The sequence below is a fragment of the Haemaphysalis longicornis genome, unplaced genomic scaffold, assembly GCF_048455015.1.
Source record: "Haemaphysalis longicornis isolate Haplotype H1 unplaced genomic scaffold, Haemaphysalis longicornis Haplotype H1 scaffold_14, whole genome shotgun sequence".
NCBI classification, from domain to species: domain Eukaryota; kingdom Metazoa; phylum Arthropoda; class Arachnida; order Ixodida; family Ixodidae; genus Haemaphysalis; species Haemaphysalis longicornis.
The window spans coordinates 33,397,759-33,415,253 of record NW_027526245.1 but is presented as its reverse complement, the minus strand read 5'-3'; the positions used below and the strand labels follow the sequence as shown (position 1 = coordinate 33,415,253).

General features: G+C 50.2%; 1 protein-coding gene across 2 annotated transcripts in view; it reads left to right on the top strand.

The window, feature by feature from the left end:
* LOC144165037 (uncharacterized) overlaps window positions 1-17,495 on the top strand; it is a 104,174-nt gene that overhangs the window by 76,964 nt on the left and 9,715 nt on the right. The window contains exon 2 of one of the 2 annotated variants that reach the window (XM_077695196.1): window positions 5,730-5,933. The exons of the other annotated variant lie outside the window; for it this stretch is intronic. Coding sequence (XP_077551322.1) covers window positions 5,730-5,933 — 204 coding nt within the window. The remainder of the gene's footprint in view (window positions 1-5,729; window positions 5,934-17,495) is intronic. 2 annotated transcript variants of the gene reach the window in all.

Here is a 17,495-nt window from a genome sequence, read left to right as displayed (position 1 = left end):
CCTACAAACAAATAGGAAGGCTCGGTAAGAGATCGTGCCTACACTCTTAACGAGCCTTCCTACTTGTTCAAGCATAATGACCATCACCAATCTCCTGCGGGTGATGTGCGCCAGCATATCATCAGCAGCAGCAGAAGCGGAACGTGGGAGCCGCACCCTAATCGCCTAGAGCAACGGGGTTCCCTCTACTGACTGCTTCTTCCGGCGCCGACTGCTCGGAGCATATCCTCCTTACCTTTCACCTGCACAGCAACTTTTCTCAATAAACCTTATTTTAAGTGGTGGATAAGCCAGGGTAACGATCCAGTCCTGCAACTGCGGAGCCAAAAACCACCCGAAGTGGTGACTAGCGAAGCCAACAGAGCGCTGCGCCCTCGCTTCCGCCTGTGATGCGCTCCGGTGCCGTACGACAGCGAAACCCGCCGGACTTCAACGGCGCCGATGAAAATGACTCGGAAGATTGGCTTGCATCATGTGGACGGCCGAGCCCATACAACCGGTGGGACGACGTCCTCAAACTAATGAACGTTATCTTCTCCCTGACCGGCGTCGCCGAACTTTGTTACCGGAATAACGAGCGTAACATCGAGACATGGACTGAGTTCAAGGGCCAACTCGTTGTGGTTGCCGGCCTCCCAGCCGTGCGCAAGCTTCGAGCGGACCAGCGCTTGCGCTTACGAAACCAGCAGGTCGGTGAAAACTTCACAAGCTACATTGAAGGCGTCGTCGACCTGTGTAGGCGCGTCGACCCCTGTATGCAAGAAGCTGATAAGATCAAGCACATCCCGAAAGGAATTGAAGATGACGCCTTCCAAATGGTCCAGGTATTTACGCACAATCACAGAAGTCATTAAGTTGTGCCTAAGCTTCGATGATTTACCGAAACAACGGGCTCTCATTCGACCATCTCTTGAACGGGATGACTGTGTGTGGAGTTTGTCGGCGACTCACACCGACCCTTTGGTCCTTCGTTCGGGAGGAGGGGGCCGTCAGTTGTCCCTTGCACCAGTCACGGCAAAGCCTATGTCAACGCTAGCACCTACTCTCGGGAATGCGACCCGAGATCAAGTTGCCGAAGCACTTCCGCCTTCTCTGCAATACGTGCCGATTGCTGCACCCATCACATACGGCGACATCGCCGCGAGACCATTGCAGGACCCCTCCCTGACGTACCAGCCGACGTTGCCAGTGAGACCTCGGGCTGTACCATCGGAGTTTCCACGTCCACAATTTAATCCCTAGCTGTGGTCCCTGGCGTACTCTGGATATTCGTCCTATTTGGTCACACACTACTGGCGCCGCCGTCCGGCGACCCTATTCGCCGCTAGATCGATATATAGGTGGCGGCAGCGTCGCACTGCTAGTGTGGATGCTCCGCTGTGCGGTAGCGGCGGAATGGACTTTGTGTACGCGCATCGTGCCTTTTTTGCGCGGTATGTGCGCATGAAAGGCCCACAAAAGAGTTGTATGCTGTAGTTCAGGTTCTCAACGTTCAATGTATTGCATTGTATTGCAAAAGCGGCAATAAGCTTCCACTACTATGTCGAAAAAGCTGCGACCCCTCGCTAATCTCACAACGGATGAAATAATGACAATAAACTTGTTCGCCATGGCTTGTACCAAGCTCGACCTTTCCCGAGTATGATTTTGAACCTCCAACAACACAGGCATAGCGGAAAATGAGGAAGCTTCGATCTCTGGAATTCAGTTTACGAGACCAGTTTCAATCGGTTTCATTGGTAGAATATGATGCATTATTACAGTGCACTAGAGGGGCTTTGGGTGCGCTGTTCCTTCCCTTGCATCTGAAAACCACCAACTAGCCCAACATGGCACCCTTTTGGATTATTTTTTATGTCGCCTGCAGGCTGCCGAAAGTGCGATAATGCGACATTTCTCTTGGTCACCCTTGCAATCTGCGCGCGCTACCAGGATCATAGGATTACATTATTGTTGCGCGCCCCTTTTATTCATGCTTACCACGGAGATGGACCTCGCCGCCACGGACGAAGATGATCTGGGTGAGCAATGGCCTCGGAACAGCGGTGCTCGCTAAGGCCAAGAAGAGATGCTCAAGCGCTTGGAGCCGCGCCGAACGGAAGGGAGGGGGACTAACGGCCAACTGATCGCGGCTGGTCTCGTTCTGCGTCAGCTGGTCTGGTTCATCTCGTCTTCTCAGGTCACGGGTCGTGGAATATTGTGGTCGTGCTGCTTGCGGTAGGGCTGGGACGGCCCGACACGGCCAACATCCCCACCACAGTCACTTCAGGGCCGAGGCGATGCGAAGCTGAAGGCCAGGATGGGGACGAACACACCGCATCACCACCAAAACTGTTCCTGGGCGCAGGACCTCAGGCACGAACCATGGTAGATGGAGCGATGATTGAATGAGCGGGCACGGCGGCAAGAACAGGAACTAGAAATATGCTGCCTTCGCAACATTAGCATCTTCAGTCCGGCTTACATTGTGGACCGGTGGGAGGGAGGATGCTCACCCATAACCTCAGGCTTTTACAAACACGTTCCCACACCTATTTAAACTTCGCGCCATCACAAAATAGATCTTTTTTTTTGTCCACTTTGAAGAAATAGCTGCCGCAGCAGGCAACCTAACGAATGATTGCATGTTTCGTAGCCTACCTCCTTAGACACAGAGCCACTCCGGTGGGTAGAGAGTGATCGTTAAGTGGCCTGATTTCAAACCAAACAACTTTGTGCAATACCACTTTTGCCAGCTCATTTACTGTACTTAGCCAACATTTGATAAAAGTACCGCACAATTAATTGAAATGCTAAAAGAACGTCATTTTTGAGTTGTTAGTCAATGTAATTCTGACACGCAAACTCCGTAAATATGACTTGACAATTGACATTTTAGTACCAAAATGTTATGTAATTTGGTTGCGCGCGAATTTATAGAGTGGAAGTTACGACGACTTTTTGCAAGAAAGCGCTTGTTATGGAGCTTTGCGTATCAGAAAGCACGCTGTGTCCCTGAATCGAGGCGAAATATGCGGATTTTTAAAATTTCCCACCATTATCAAATTCGGCATGAATAAAGAACACCAAACAAGCTTGTGGTAAACAAAAAGTTCAGTTCAAACTTTCAGTTTTAGAGTGCTCCGGACAAACAAGAGGTCGCCTCTTGAAAAACACCAGTTCCATTTATCCCGACTCTTCGGGAACTTGTAATTGGCTCTCGCGAAATGTTCTAGTTCGACACAACAAGTGGACCGCCATTAATACCCTTTTATCGCAGGGCTCTTCAGCCACAGTGCATATTCAGCCGCAATGAAAGAATCTCCCGCCCTGCATATCGCGACGTCCCACCGTAATGCAACACTTAATCGTATTGAGACTCTTCGCAGTGTTGCAAAACTCATCCGTATGCACTTGTCGCCGTAGTGAGATTTTCCGCCTTGTTGCGACATTCAGACATCACGCATCTTTCGGGGTAATGAGATTTTCAGTGGTATCGGAGCGTCCATCCGTAACACACATTCCACCGAAATGCGACTGTCCGCCGTAGTGAGGTGATGCCCCTATGTAGAGGAACTTTAACCTCCTTTGGTAGCTCATAAGAGCTTGCCCTATGAACGTAAACAAAAAGAATCAACGCAATTAAACCGATACGCACTTTAGGCCAATCCGTGCACCAATTAAAATATAAAAATAAAGGGCTTCCGCCGTTACTGGCGATCCCGCAACCGATCTTCTGCAGCGAAAGCAGTGTTTTGAAGTCAGTGCGGCCCAATAAAGAGACAAAAAAAACCGTGCATTTATGTCAGTAACCGCGTATCCCGTCATGTTCCCAAAATACTAACAAACTAACACAAAAAAAAACTATGCATCACCATATAAGCACATATAGTTCCAACTGCCGCGAATATAAAGACGGTGAACGGTCCACACGCAAAGGTGTGGTCCCATTTTCACAATGGCCATGGCTCAGCAGAGGGGCCAAGCAAACAATGCAAGATCGACAGTATTTTTTTGGTTCCTCCTCGACTGAACTCATCGTTGCATTGCAACAGATGCTGCCATAACGCAAAAAGAACTGAGCGCCGAACGATTCGTGTGGTGGCGAAGCTGCTTCGGCTTCATTGGGTTACACACATTCACGAAACAAGAAATTCTTTGCGCATTTCAGTCGTCCTATACGCTTTGAATCCGTTTATTCGCTTTCGGGGCAAATGTCTTGCATTATCACAAAAGAGGTTCGCCAATTAAGCATCGCTTTTCGGTTCACGAAGACATTTTTTTCCGCATCAGTGCCGGTTCGCGTTCACCGTGCTAAAAATGGTGGTTGAGTTCAGTTCCGCTCAAAACAACGCTGCGGTTCTGGTTCCACAGCCTATACAAAATGAAGGAGGATCAGAGACTTGTTAACGGGATGTCGAATACATTGTTAAGTCGCCTACTTAAGTTGCCTGAGTAAGTAAGGGGGGTTCACAAGACGGGGTTTTTGTAACCGCACAAGCCGATTTTTGGCCCGCGCAGAGTCTCATATAGTTTCAATTATTTTTTTGCGTCACAAAAAAGCCGCACAACCGCCGCAGTAGGGCGTCTAACCAACGGCTTTGCGTTTCACAGCTTAACTTCTTGACACGCAGCCAGTCTGGCGCCTATGAATGATTACTAATTTGTTGTATTTAAAACCAAACGACTTTGTGCAATGACTACCCGAACTTTCCTTCTCTCCCGTACATAGTGTGTGTACTTTAATACACAATTATGAAATGCTAAAAGAGGCGTCATTGCGAAAGTGTGCGGGAACATCATTTCTAACCTAGTAAGCAGCTATGACATTTTACTGCTGGTAAGTATTCCACCTGAAAATATTGAGTTACTTGGCTGCAACCGAGTTGCCTAGATCAAGAATTAACTCGTTTTGCACCAAACGCTCGTTCTTGAGGTGTGCGATTGCGAAAGAGCGTTTGTATCCATAAACTTGTACAGCTTTTTAAAATTTGCAGCCTCATAACATTTGGCACGGTTAGATAAAACCAGACTTCTCGGTGGTAAAGACTTCAGTGTATCAGTTTAAAAGCACTTTAGACAAATAGGCGATCGAGAAATCTACTAGTGGCGTGGGCGGCGGGCTGTTGCGGAGCCAATGAGACTGTTTGGGCCTCATTACAAGTGCCCGGTCGCGCGAAACTTGGATAATAATTGGCAAGTTGGAAGTATTCCCTTCTATTCTGGCAGACGATTGCGAGTGTAAGCAGCAGTTTTGGTACCGCTGGGCTGCGTTGTGTTAGAAGGACTTTCGTTTAGGGATACAGACTTATAAATATTCTGAAACATTTAGATAATTTTGGGGTAATGCACCACCTTAACACAGGAAGTGGCCCGGCAATGTGAACCTTTTCCCAAATGCCTATTAAGCCGTAGTGCACATTCCGCAGTAATGCACATTTAGCCAGTTAAACAGCCTCCCGCCCGCAGTATCACGACGTGTTCCGCCGTAATGAACTCTTCTCCGTAATGAGACTCTGTCACATCCCGAAGTACAGCCGTAATGTGACTGTCCGCCGTAGAGAGGTGGGCCCTAGTTTCACCAGGCGATGATTTATCGGGACTGTTCTCCTCTGTGCGGGAATGCGGAGTCCAGCGGCATCAGGATGAAGGTGCAAAGTTTTAGTTCCACTAGAAGCGACAACAAAGGCTTTAAAAGGCTTACCCCACGGCCGCGAAAGTCTGCGCTAAACAAATTTTTTTCGTTCCAGGTTGGAGCCGACAGTTTCACGGCGGCCTCTGTGCAGATCTACGCTCCGGCCACAGGCGAAGCCCAATGGGCTGGAGTGACGCAGCAGCCGGAAAAGATGCGCTACGCAATCCTGTGCGGCGGCCGTCGGGGTATCAGCATCGCGCGCTTTCCAAATCACCCGGAGTGCGCCCTGGCGTCCCGGACTGCTGGCACGCAATTCGAGGTGCGTCGCTTGGGGCTCTATTACAGAAGGCCCTAGATTGCTCGCTCCCGGGTTTCCACCTGCTCGGGTTAACAAAGTAGTGATAGTAGTGATCCGGCAAACCTCAAGCGACACCGGCGCAATCGTGCGGTGCACGCTTGGCATTATTATCGCGCCCAGTTCAGGCCGCTCACGTTGAAAAAGCACGGCTTGTGCGTACATCAGCGTGCAGCGCCATCTATAATGGAGTTGCGATTGCACTCCGTCGCATAAGGTAGATAACCTACCTATTCCTTTTAAAACTCCGGCCTTGCCCCAGCCTTCTTGTAAAGCTCCGCCCTCTAAAAGCGGCGCGGGGCGGCTCCGATTTTTTCCGTGTTCTGTTCTTCCACTGAAATGTGTTTCCTACGTGGTTTTACCTTGGCTCCAGTGCAGCTCAGCGCAAGCCCAGACCAAGTAAGCGAAGCAGTTCACTGTAGCAAAAGGAACGCGCCCTTCACCCGACTGTCAAACGTGATTGCTGTTTACGTACGCACGGCGGGCGTAGTCTGAGATATCGCCCCAGAGTAGCGTATCAAAGCGTGTTTCAACATTTTGCGAGTCTGTTTTAGACGTTGAAGGTGTGTCATCGCTTGTGTTTTTGCTGTGTATGAATACGGCTGCCGTGGGAAAATCTTTGTCTTGGCCGCTCCTATCGTTCGGACTGGATGGGACTCCTCGTGCGGACAGGACCCCCCGCGACTGCGGCAGCATTTGACTGGTGGCGCCCTGGGGACTTCGTTCGTCCATTGTTTGATGCTAAGCTATGTTACCGGAGCATCAAATGCAAGTGACTTGGTGGCTGCCATGCTACCCCACCGGCGAAGTGGACGTCATGGCAGCCATGGTTGGGTGGGGCTTCGGTCGCTACGCTGCGCCCACGAATGGGCTGATTGTGTGATTGACACGAGAACTCGGAGGAAACTCGGGGATAGATATTGTACGGCCTAATTAACTCGTGAAGCTCATGTTCGCAGCTGCTGCAGCGTGGTTCATTGTTCAGGGTCACCGTAGCAGGCATATATCTATCCCGAAAGAGTTTTTAAAGCGCAGCTTTCTACCTCTACCAGCCAACGGTTCTTTCGTGGCGTGCGGGACAAGAAACTTTCAACGCAACTGGGAGGGGGTGGGCGGTTTTCACTCACGGAGCACAGTGTAGATGGCGCGGCGATAGGCCGCTAGTACCCAGGGTTCCCTATGCGCTGGAGCCGGCGGGCTCATCGGCGGGACCATTCCGTTGGCTTTGTCGTCTCCTTGAGCGACGGTTGTTTCGGACCGGTTTTAGCGCAGGTTCGCGTCCATTGTGCGCTTCCTTTGCACCGCTTGTTCAAGAGCACCTCCTGGGTAACCCGGACCCGACGGAATTAAGCGGTCGACGGCACAGATACGTTAAGGATTGGTTTTCAAGGCGGGAAAACAAAATGTAGACACCACATACAAACATCTGGCTGCTAGATAAACGCCACCTTTTGCGCACTGCTGGCCCTTACTGGGACTCCGTTTTCTACAATGGCGAATGCCAATTGGGTTGCGTTTTAACAGGTATTACAAAAGGCGTAAGGAGCAACTGGTTCTGATAAATAGAGATTATGAAAGTTACCTTAGCTTTCTCACTATTCTCAAAATTACTAAACTAACTAGTTTAAAACAGTATAAATGGGAATCACTAAGCTCGCATGCCGGGTTGTTTCGCTGTCTGCGCTGGTGTCGCGCGGGGATGTAGCCCGCACGTCAGGGTGTCTAGGTTCCGCTGTCCCACACTTCGAAAGACTATCCTCTCAGTTTTCTCTCACTTCCGACTCACCGCCGGGCTACAGCGGCGGCGTCGTCCGCCGCACAGCCCGGCCGTGGCCGACGCTACTGCTGCGCTCGGGCCCCCTGCGAATTCCAAGGTAATGGCTGGCAGAATCTCTGGTTTCATTCTTTTTAGAGCCACGTATGTGAATTCAAGTGACGTCGCATGGGCAATGGTTACGAGTGTCGTTTACAGCTTTGCTTTCCAACCACCTTCACAGCGTCCCCGCACGGGGCACCTTGAGTAATCATGGTGACGGTATTGGCGACACCGCGGACCCCGAGCCCCCAAACATAAGCTGGAACCAACTGTGGCGGTGTGTTGTAAGGTGAAGGGTAGAAACCACAAACGGTGGCCGTCGGAGCCCAGGTCAAGCTCCGGCGGATGGGCTCCCTGCCTGTCTACCAGGTAGGGAGCTTCGGGGCCTCTCTCGGTATCAGGGTAAACCGAGCGAAGAAAGTACCCCCGTCCCCTGCTGTATACTATAGCGTGTGGCATTTTCTAAAAAAACCCATTCCAATGATCGGCCTCCCAAAAGAGGCCGCACCGTAGTACTTTCTAAATAGAAGGCAGAACATTTTCATAAATATCTTGTAGTCCATTCCACACAGGACACCCGGTTGCAAAGAAGTCAGTCATTCTCTTGGCTAAATGCACCGAGTCTGTTGGTGGCTCAGACTACGATGCAAAAAAGCTCTCATCCGGTGACCTACTTTTTGAAGTAAAAAGCAAAAACCAAAGCAAAAACCTCCCGAAACAAGCCACGTTGGCTCACCTGCCGTTTACTGTGACTCCAGAGAGAACCCTAAACTCCTCTCACGGCGTCATCTCTGAAAACGACTTAGTCTGAGACAGAGGTGGAACCTCTTCAGGTGCTTCAACCTCAAGGAGTAACTGCTATCAGATGAATTGTAATCCGGAGAGCAAATGAAGATATCCCAACAAAGCATCTTGTCTTTACATTCGATTTCACAACCCCACCCGAAATGTCGAAGTGGGCTTCCTAAGCTGTAATGTACGATCATATGTCCCCAAACCCAGGCGATGCTTTAAGTGCCAACGATATGGCCATGTAACTCTATCGTGTCGACGAAATCTGACGCGTGCTACATGTGCAGAAACTGACCATCCGCCTGATGACTCTCGAAACAGCACAGTGAAATGCCCGAATTTCACTGGCCCACACGCTGCTTATTCGCAAACCTGCACAAAATTCAAAGCAGAAAAAGAAATTCTACAGATGAAATTAACAGAAAATATCACCTTTGCCCAGGCTCGCCAAAAGCATAGGCTGCTTTCGACCGCATCCTATGCAGACGCTGCCCGCCGTGGGCTGGGGCGGCGTTCGGTCAGCACAGCGACACAGTGCAGCCTTGTTGCCGATGTGTTGCTGTCCCAGCCCACGGCTGAGCAGCCACCTGCTCCCTCTACAACACCTGTAGATGCTGCGGTGGTCCCGTCTCTTGCCGGACTGCCTTCGGTAGTCCAGCGGTGTCAGGAATCGCCACTGCCGGTCTAGAGCGGCAACGTGCGCTCATTGGTACGGCCTTCGCAAGGGGCCTAGTTCCTGCCTGCGGCCCCTGCAATGAGCCGGCGCTGGGAGCCCACTCCGCTGATGCGCGCGTCTCCCACTCTGCGGGCCAGCTATGCGCCGCTGCTGCTCTTGTTTTCTTTATCTTTTTCGCTACAATCCTGGCTACGGGCCAATGCAAAATAGGAAGAAGGGGGCGGGGTAGGAAGCAACCGGCGAAAACAACTCCATACTCATCAACGAATATTGACTTCCTATAAATATTTTTGTGTCACACGCTACGCACCAGCCGTACACGGCTTCGAAGTATGTATCCAATTTCTCTAAACAAATTATTGAAATAATTGTAAAATGAGACGCAGCACGGAATCACCCGTATAAATTGTTACCTTTCGCTCTTCCCCGCACGGGGCACCTTGAGTAATTATGGTGACGGTATTGGCGACATCCCGGACCCCGAGCCCCCATACATAAGCTGGATCCTACCGTGGCGATGTGTATTGAGGCGAAGGGTAGAAACCTCAAACGGTGGCCGTCGGAGCCCAGGTCAAGCTCCTGCGGATGGGCTCCCTGTTAGTTTACCAGGCAGGGAGCTCCGCGACCTCTCTCGGTATCAGGGTAACCCGAGCGAAGGAAGTACACCCGTCCTTTGCTTTTATACTATATAGCTTATGGTATTATCTAAACCCCACCCCAAACATGATCGGCCCCCGAAAAGGGCTGATCCGAAGTTTCTTTCACACCACTTCCTAACTTGAGTATTCCGAAACCGAACAACTACTCTCGCTTCTTAGTGATAAAATCAGTTGACCAGTTGAACCTTTTGGTTCCAAGTTAGTACTTCTAGTCTCCAAATTTCTTTAAGGTGTCACCGGCGATTCATATACAGCCAAAAAACAAATCTGGTGAAATCCTTGTTGAGGTCATTAGCCAGGATCAGGCTGATAAACTACTTGCACAAACCCGCATCGCCAATCTGGCCATCCGAGTGACGCCCCACCACAGCCTAAACCGCTCCCAGGGCGTGATTTCCGAATATGACCTACTAAATGAATCTGAAGCTGATCTGCTGGAGGGCCTTCATAGTCAGGGCGTAACAGCGGTCAGGCGCAAAACCATCCGCAGAGATGACAAACAAATACCGACAAAGCACCTGATCTTCACCTTCGACAAGTCGACGCTTCCAGAACTCATCAACGCAGGTTACATCCGATGTTTAGCCCGGTTTTACATCCCGAACCCGCGGCGCTGCTTCAAGTGACAACGTTTCGGACACGGCACAAACTCGTGTCGCGGCCGACTTAACCTGCGCAAAATGCGCCCAGCATGACCACTCGTCCGAAAACTGTAACGTGCAAATTTCTTTGCGTAGACTGCCAAGGTCCACATGCGGCCTACTCCAGAAAATGCGAAAAGTTTCAATTAGAAAGAAAATCATCAGCATCAAGGTCACTGAAAAATCACCTTCCCAGAGGCGCGGAAGTGGTTCGCCTCTTTCCCTTGGGCAGGTACGCCGACGCCGTTCGCCGGGGGGCGGAGCGGCGTCTGGCTTCGGCGGGGACACAGTACTGCGAGTGAGACTTTGTCCCCCCACGCCCGCCCCTCTTCCCCCCCCTCTTCCCCCTGGGCTGCCTGTGGTGGCCCATCCCGTCTCAACAGTGCTCGCTGAGCCAGCACTGGTTGTGGAGACAACCACGTCTGGTGGGAGTAATGCTGCATCCTCCACTTTCGATCCACTGTCCCAAACCATACGCGAGGGCACGCAGGAGATAGAGAGAGGAACCAGCGGCAGCTCCCACCTCCACCGCACCTCCTGCGCCATCCGAGGCGTTCTTGAAACCCTCGGCGGTTGCGGGCAAGGAAACGCGCGCCCAAAAGGGTGCCCGGTCCAAGGAGACTGATCACACAGGCCCTCCGCGGACATCCGAGGACGAAATGGACATCGGACCGTTCTTGTCTGCGGTGCACCGCAAGGAACGCGTCCGGACGCCAAAGCCATTCGACAAGCCAAAAAAGACGAGAGTCACAGCCCCGAAAGGCGACACAAACTTACACACTCCGGTAGCTCTCACACTAAATAATGGGAAGAGAAAACATAATTCAATGGAACTGTAGAGGCCTTCTTAAAAATCTTGACGATGTGCACGAGATACTGCACTCCAATCAGCCAAGTGTCATGTGCCTACAAGAACCACATTTAAATTCAAAACATACAATTTTTTTTAATAGTTACCTAGTATTCAGGGAGGACAGGGATGGTGGTGGTACATCTTCTGGGGGTGTGGCCATCACTGCCCGAAAGTCCTTGGCGTGTTACTATCCAGTTACAGATCGTCCTTGAGGCTGCTGCCATTTGTACCATAATTTTTAATAGGGTAATAACACTATGCTCCGTTTACATCCCTCTTGATTTCCAGCTCTCTAACTCGGATTTCGAGGGCTTTGTAGATCAGCTGCCCGCACCTTTCATTCTTTTGGGCGACCTCAATGCCCGTCACTCTCTTTGGGGCTCTGCTCGCACGGATGCCCGAGGTCGCCTTATCGAAAAATATCCAACATCTTCGGGAGCATGCCCATTCAATAAGAACAAGCCTACATACCATAATATACCACACAACACTTATTTACACCTCGACTTGGCTGTTGGCACTGCAGTACTCTTTCCATCTCTTGAAGGGGATGTTGGCACTAACCCATATGGTAGTGACCACCTCCCAACCACATTAACATACTTAGGTAAAGGCCCGAACAGTTCACCTTCCCATAACAGGTTCAATGAAGCTAGAGCGAACTGAAGTACATTTACAGAAACATCCAAACTACTCCACACATCCATTGGACACCTACACGTGGAAGCAGCTACCCACCTTCTCACGGCGCACATCCTCGATGCCACCGAAAAGTCAATTCCCCCAGCCTCTGGTGCACCGCGCAACCAGAGGAGGCCGTGGTGGAATGAGGACTGTAGGCGGGCGCGAGACGCCCAGGACAAGCCGTGGGGTTTCCACCGCCGGTACCCCACTTCGGGAAACTTTTTACTGTTCAAAAGGGGAAAGGCGATGGGAAAACGTGTGCGCCATGAGGCCAAACTAGATAGTTGGCGTTCCCTTATAACATCAATAAACTCCTACACAGACAAAAGAAAAGCATGGACACGAATACCACTGCAGCAGTAGAGCGAGAGAACGCAGTGAAAAATGCGCCACGCAGTAGTCGCGCCTCCACGAAACGCGCTCCCCTGGACAGGTTACGTCACCCCAATAATGAGCAAATAGCATGAATGGCATTTTTAAATCGCGTGAACTCCGCCCCGAAATATTATCATTACGTTGCGTGGGCGTCGCTGGAGCTCGTGTTTCCCTAGTTCCGCTCAATTTCGGGCCGTCTGGAATAGCACAAGTAGCACCTTTGGTCTTAACTGCGCAGCGAAGCACCCCCAGAAACGGTTGTACACAGATTTCGCTGCTGCATGTGTCCCCTACGTGTGTTCGTCTGATACGAACAGCAAAGGCGCGGGAGAGTGTAATGCCCAATACCGAGTTGATGCTCAGCGCTGCTGCTTTTTTTTTTTTTTTTGCAGCTTTCTGGGTGGGGATTTTACTTACCGCGGACACTCTCGTGTGCTGCATTTACCCGCATATAGGCCTCCTGCGCTGGAGTTTTGGCGACATGCAGCGCCCCTAGTGACCGACGCCTCTGGGTAGTACAAAAGCAGACGACCCTCGCCACCCTCCATGTATTTTCAATTATAAGCCAGAGTGAAAGTTGGTTGTGGCGCTTTGTAACGTGTTTAAATGACTGCATATTGTATGAAATAGCCCTTAAAGTAGTTGCAGAGGCTAAACAAAATAATATCCGCAAAAACAAGCTGATTTGTCGGCTTTCTTTTGAGCGAGCTGTCGCGGTGGTCGCGGCGTGGGACAGTATCGCCAGGTCAGGTGGTTTAACTGTTTGACGACAGTTACAGTTTCTTCTTGCGTGCGGTCGACAAAGGAAAGTTCACGAGTAGCATAAACACGGAACGCTGCTCATCCTATATCCTGAGGTAACTGCAAAAGGTTGCTTCAGCGGGAGCTGGCAAGTGAACGCAAGAATTGCGCAGCCGACTCAGCTGACACTGCTGGCCTGGCACCGCCTTTGAAACGAGTGGAAATTTTGTTTCGTATTTTCGCAAACTAAATGATTCTTGCGTAACGTTTTGCGCCGCACAATTTACGAAGGGCAGGGTACATGCATACTGGCGAGTAGGTGGGGCAATAGCGCCAAATAGGCGCTATTAAAGGACGCAAAGCATGCACCAAATCACACGCCCGCTGCCTGCAGAGATGTGTACTTCTGTAACATCACATAACACAGCCGCATACACGCCGCGGGGCCCCGAATATTTACATATACGATCATCACTGACTGTGTTGGTTTTCTAGTGCAGGGGACGCCGAATCTGAACGCCGACACGCCAATTTTTATTTCAAATGGAGTTAGACAGCGAGACCAGAACAGAGAATTGGCGTCCTCCAGTTGAATCCCCCCCCCCCCCCCATCTTCACACTTCGCCAGATTATTGTCAAATATGATCAGAAATTCGGTGATTTTTTTCTCTTTGCATTCAAAGCCCCCCTCCTCCTCCCACCCGATTTGCCGTCCAGCCCTCCGCCGTGTCGGCTGCATGGAACTCGGCCGTTGGTGACCCTCATTCTAGGCTATTAAGTGCGAACTGGGAATGTATGCTGCAAGAGCGTAATTAAGTAAAGTGAGAGCAAACACGGAAAGCGAGCGGCCTCTTAGTTCCCCCAACCACTTTGTTTTACGGCCACTAATTTCGGAATCGTAAAACAGATTTCACGCTTCTGATGCTCGCGGCATTTTGTCACTGAGACACGCAGCAAAACTGCAAGCTAAGGCTGCACCATGTATTCGTAACGGCGACGCAAACGAGCACTGTTTAATGAAAGTGGACGCATAGTGTGCAGGTACGCAAAAGAGCGGCGCACCGCAGCAGGCGAGCCGGCGGTCCGCCGGACTCGCTGGCTTTTTAAAGCGCGATCATCGTCGATTGCGTCACTCTTCTTTTTTGATCGGCTGTTTTTGAGAAGACTTTGTCACCTAGAGTATTAGTTTACACTATAAATTTCACTTAAAATTTCCCTTCGTACGACCATTGATCGGTGAACCTGCGAGTAGCAGACGCCGCCACGGTCCCGGCACTTTCGTCGGCGCCGTAAACGTGTTTAGCGCTGCAAAGCTTTTTACCCTAATGCCAAGTTGATCGCTGAAATAGATCGGACGCTTCGGGGATGAGCTGGTGACCACGTCGCAAAATAATCGGGAGCGTCGAGCTCATTTTGCTTCTGTCAACACGGGATCCTATGGGACCCGTACAGCTTTGTACTACCCGGAAGTACTGCCCGGAAGCCGCTTGCGCAGCGCCCCCTGGGCAGAGCAGGAGGCCTATTGATAGTAGAGTTGAAAATTCGAGAACTTTCGGCATTTTGCAGGTAATTGGTCAGCTAAGCTTTTGTAGTAGCCTACGTAAGGCCACGCCGTCCCTACACCACAGATTAGCTTATGCCGCTGTGTTTACGTTGGCATGCGAGGCGCTGTCTTATAGCATCAATACCTTCGCCAGAAAGGCGCCCGGCGTCGTCTTGCTCGGCTGAAACCGCTGTAAATTGTGATTATGCGGGGGAGCTGAGGTATTGTGACCGAACATGTATTTGTACAGACAGGAAGTATCGAGAGCATGAAGCTGCGTGGTTTATACTGAAACGGGACATGTTGGGTAACACTCGTGACGTTGCGTACATTTCTGGCAGAGGCAAGCACCCGCGTGGGGACGATGAACGAGGCAATCAATCACACACTCCAACTATATCCGCATTGCCTGCCCAAAAAGTCTCAACGCAGTCGCTGGTGGTCAGCTATATGTGGGAGCTAAGGAAACCTTACTACACAAGCGTTATCCAAGGAATGCTTAGCTCAGAACGCCAAAACCTATATAATAACGTGTATCATAGAAAATGGTAACTCAAGTTTCAGCAAAACATTGAAGACTGCATTTTTCCACGTCAGGCACCAAAACACAAGGCTTCTTATTTCATACCCTGTAACCCTTCCGCCTTTATACATTACATGCAACGTTCCGGGAATGTGTCGAAAGTGACCTGTTACAGTTAACATACGGTGACATTATTCGGCTGTGCACTTGCAAAAACCACATTTTTGCCTACGGCTTATGTACACTTGAGCGCAATTCCTCTGCGATCTCTATTTATTTATTTCATTTCATTCAGTTTATTTTATTTCGTCATTTCATCGCCTCGAGCGTGAAACATATGAGCCGAGCTTCACGCCATCAAGGAAGCCTTCCGGTACATTCTCCACCAGCCATCGGTGCAGTAGATATTTTCACAGACTCCAAGGCAGCTCTCCATAGCATACACCGCAACGCCTGCTTCAGCACCCACGAAAATTAACTTTCGTAAAATAACATACTTGTACCATCTGGCCGTAGACACCGGACACCAAAAAATCATGCACCCGTACACCTAACGATGATGATGGTTGAACGCGAAGCTTTGTCTTGATGAATTCCTTGGTTGGCCAGTAGCACACTCTAGTATGTGCTACTATAGACGTATACACCACTTCTCTATACGCCTCGAGCGCGGCCTGTAGGGGCGCCACTGAAATCTCCCTAGCGGCCCGTTTCGAAAGCAGGCGCGGGAGTCCCCGGCCCGCTCCCCCCTGTCGCCGTTGCTTTTGGGGCTCGTTCAAGACAGCGATTTACCGTTTGTCAGCGTTCGAAATACCGAATAACGTGGATCAGGCACTCTGTTTGCAAGCGTGGTATGTTCACGAGCGTATAAACGTTTATGACGCGATCTTAGTGAGATCTATATGAGCGCCGGGCGTGTGTCACAGGCCGGCGTCCCGAAGCCAGCATTTGCATGCAGCTGATTGCAATTCCGCTGCCCTGAAATTTAGAGACCGTGTCTCCGTAAGCAGTGTTTCCTCCGATGGTCATGTTGCGGCCATACACACTATGATGTAAATCGACTTTGTACACTTACAAAATCTAGCGGAGCACTCATACCTGACAGCACGCAAGTTACGCCTGCCAATATCACATATCAGATATTGATCAGTACCATGAACAAGCCAATGCGGCATAAATTTCACAAACATTGTACCAAAGAAGTACGATGGATAATGCAAAATTACACTCTGGAGTCAGCACACGACGACAAATTTAATGCTGGGTCGTCTTGTCCCGAGGTGAGCGCTCGCAAAGATTCATCTGTTACATTTATCCTCCACGAGAAGCGCGAAGATGGGCTTATACAGTAATCCGCGTCCTTGACCAAACTCTTCTTCGAAACACCGTCATATGAGTCATGACACAGGGAGACTGCAGAATCTAGCATAAACCGAAATCGGAGACCCTTATCAGATACGACACTCTTCCAACGAGCCTGTGTGTACGAGATTTCGGCGCGCGTTAAGGCTCTAGGTGGCCAAAATTAATCCGGAGCCCTCCACTACGGCGTGCCTCATCGTCTCCGTTGCGTCGACGCGTTAAACCCTGCAATTAATCAATCAACTCTTCCAACGACACCTTGTATCGCTTGTGAACTGCCTACCCTGTATTCTTCAAAAAATGAGTCCGCCGAGGGATCAGCCGTTTTTCAAGGCGAAAAACAAACGAAAAGTGAACACGCAGCTTGTGTGTGTGATTACTAAAACGTTCATTCGTTGATTTCGCTCCGCATTTGTTAACAACGATAGTTGAGCGTCCTTCTCCTCACCCCCCCCCCCCGCATTTCTAGCGAAATATCAGTGCATTTCGCATCTAGTTGGTCTGGTGAATCCTACCTTGCTCAAACAAACGTCTTTAGCATTTCAGAAGCTGCACTCGTTTTTTTTTTTTCATTCCCGTACGACTATTCTATTTATTCCTTACTTGCAGACCATTCATTTTCCCGTGGTTTCATTAACATATACCTTGGTTCTTACTATAAGGCATGAGTGGGCACATATCTGACTTAACATTTTCTTTTCTGTACTTAACATTTTCGCATGGCTTATATTCTCATAAAAGGCACAAGTTTTTGTCAGCTATTTGGCTATCACGTCCCCGAAACATATTTTGCTACGACGTACATATTCGAAGCAAAGCCGCATTTGTTGTCCGCGCTGCAAAACGAACCAACCTCTTACA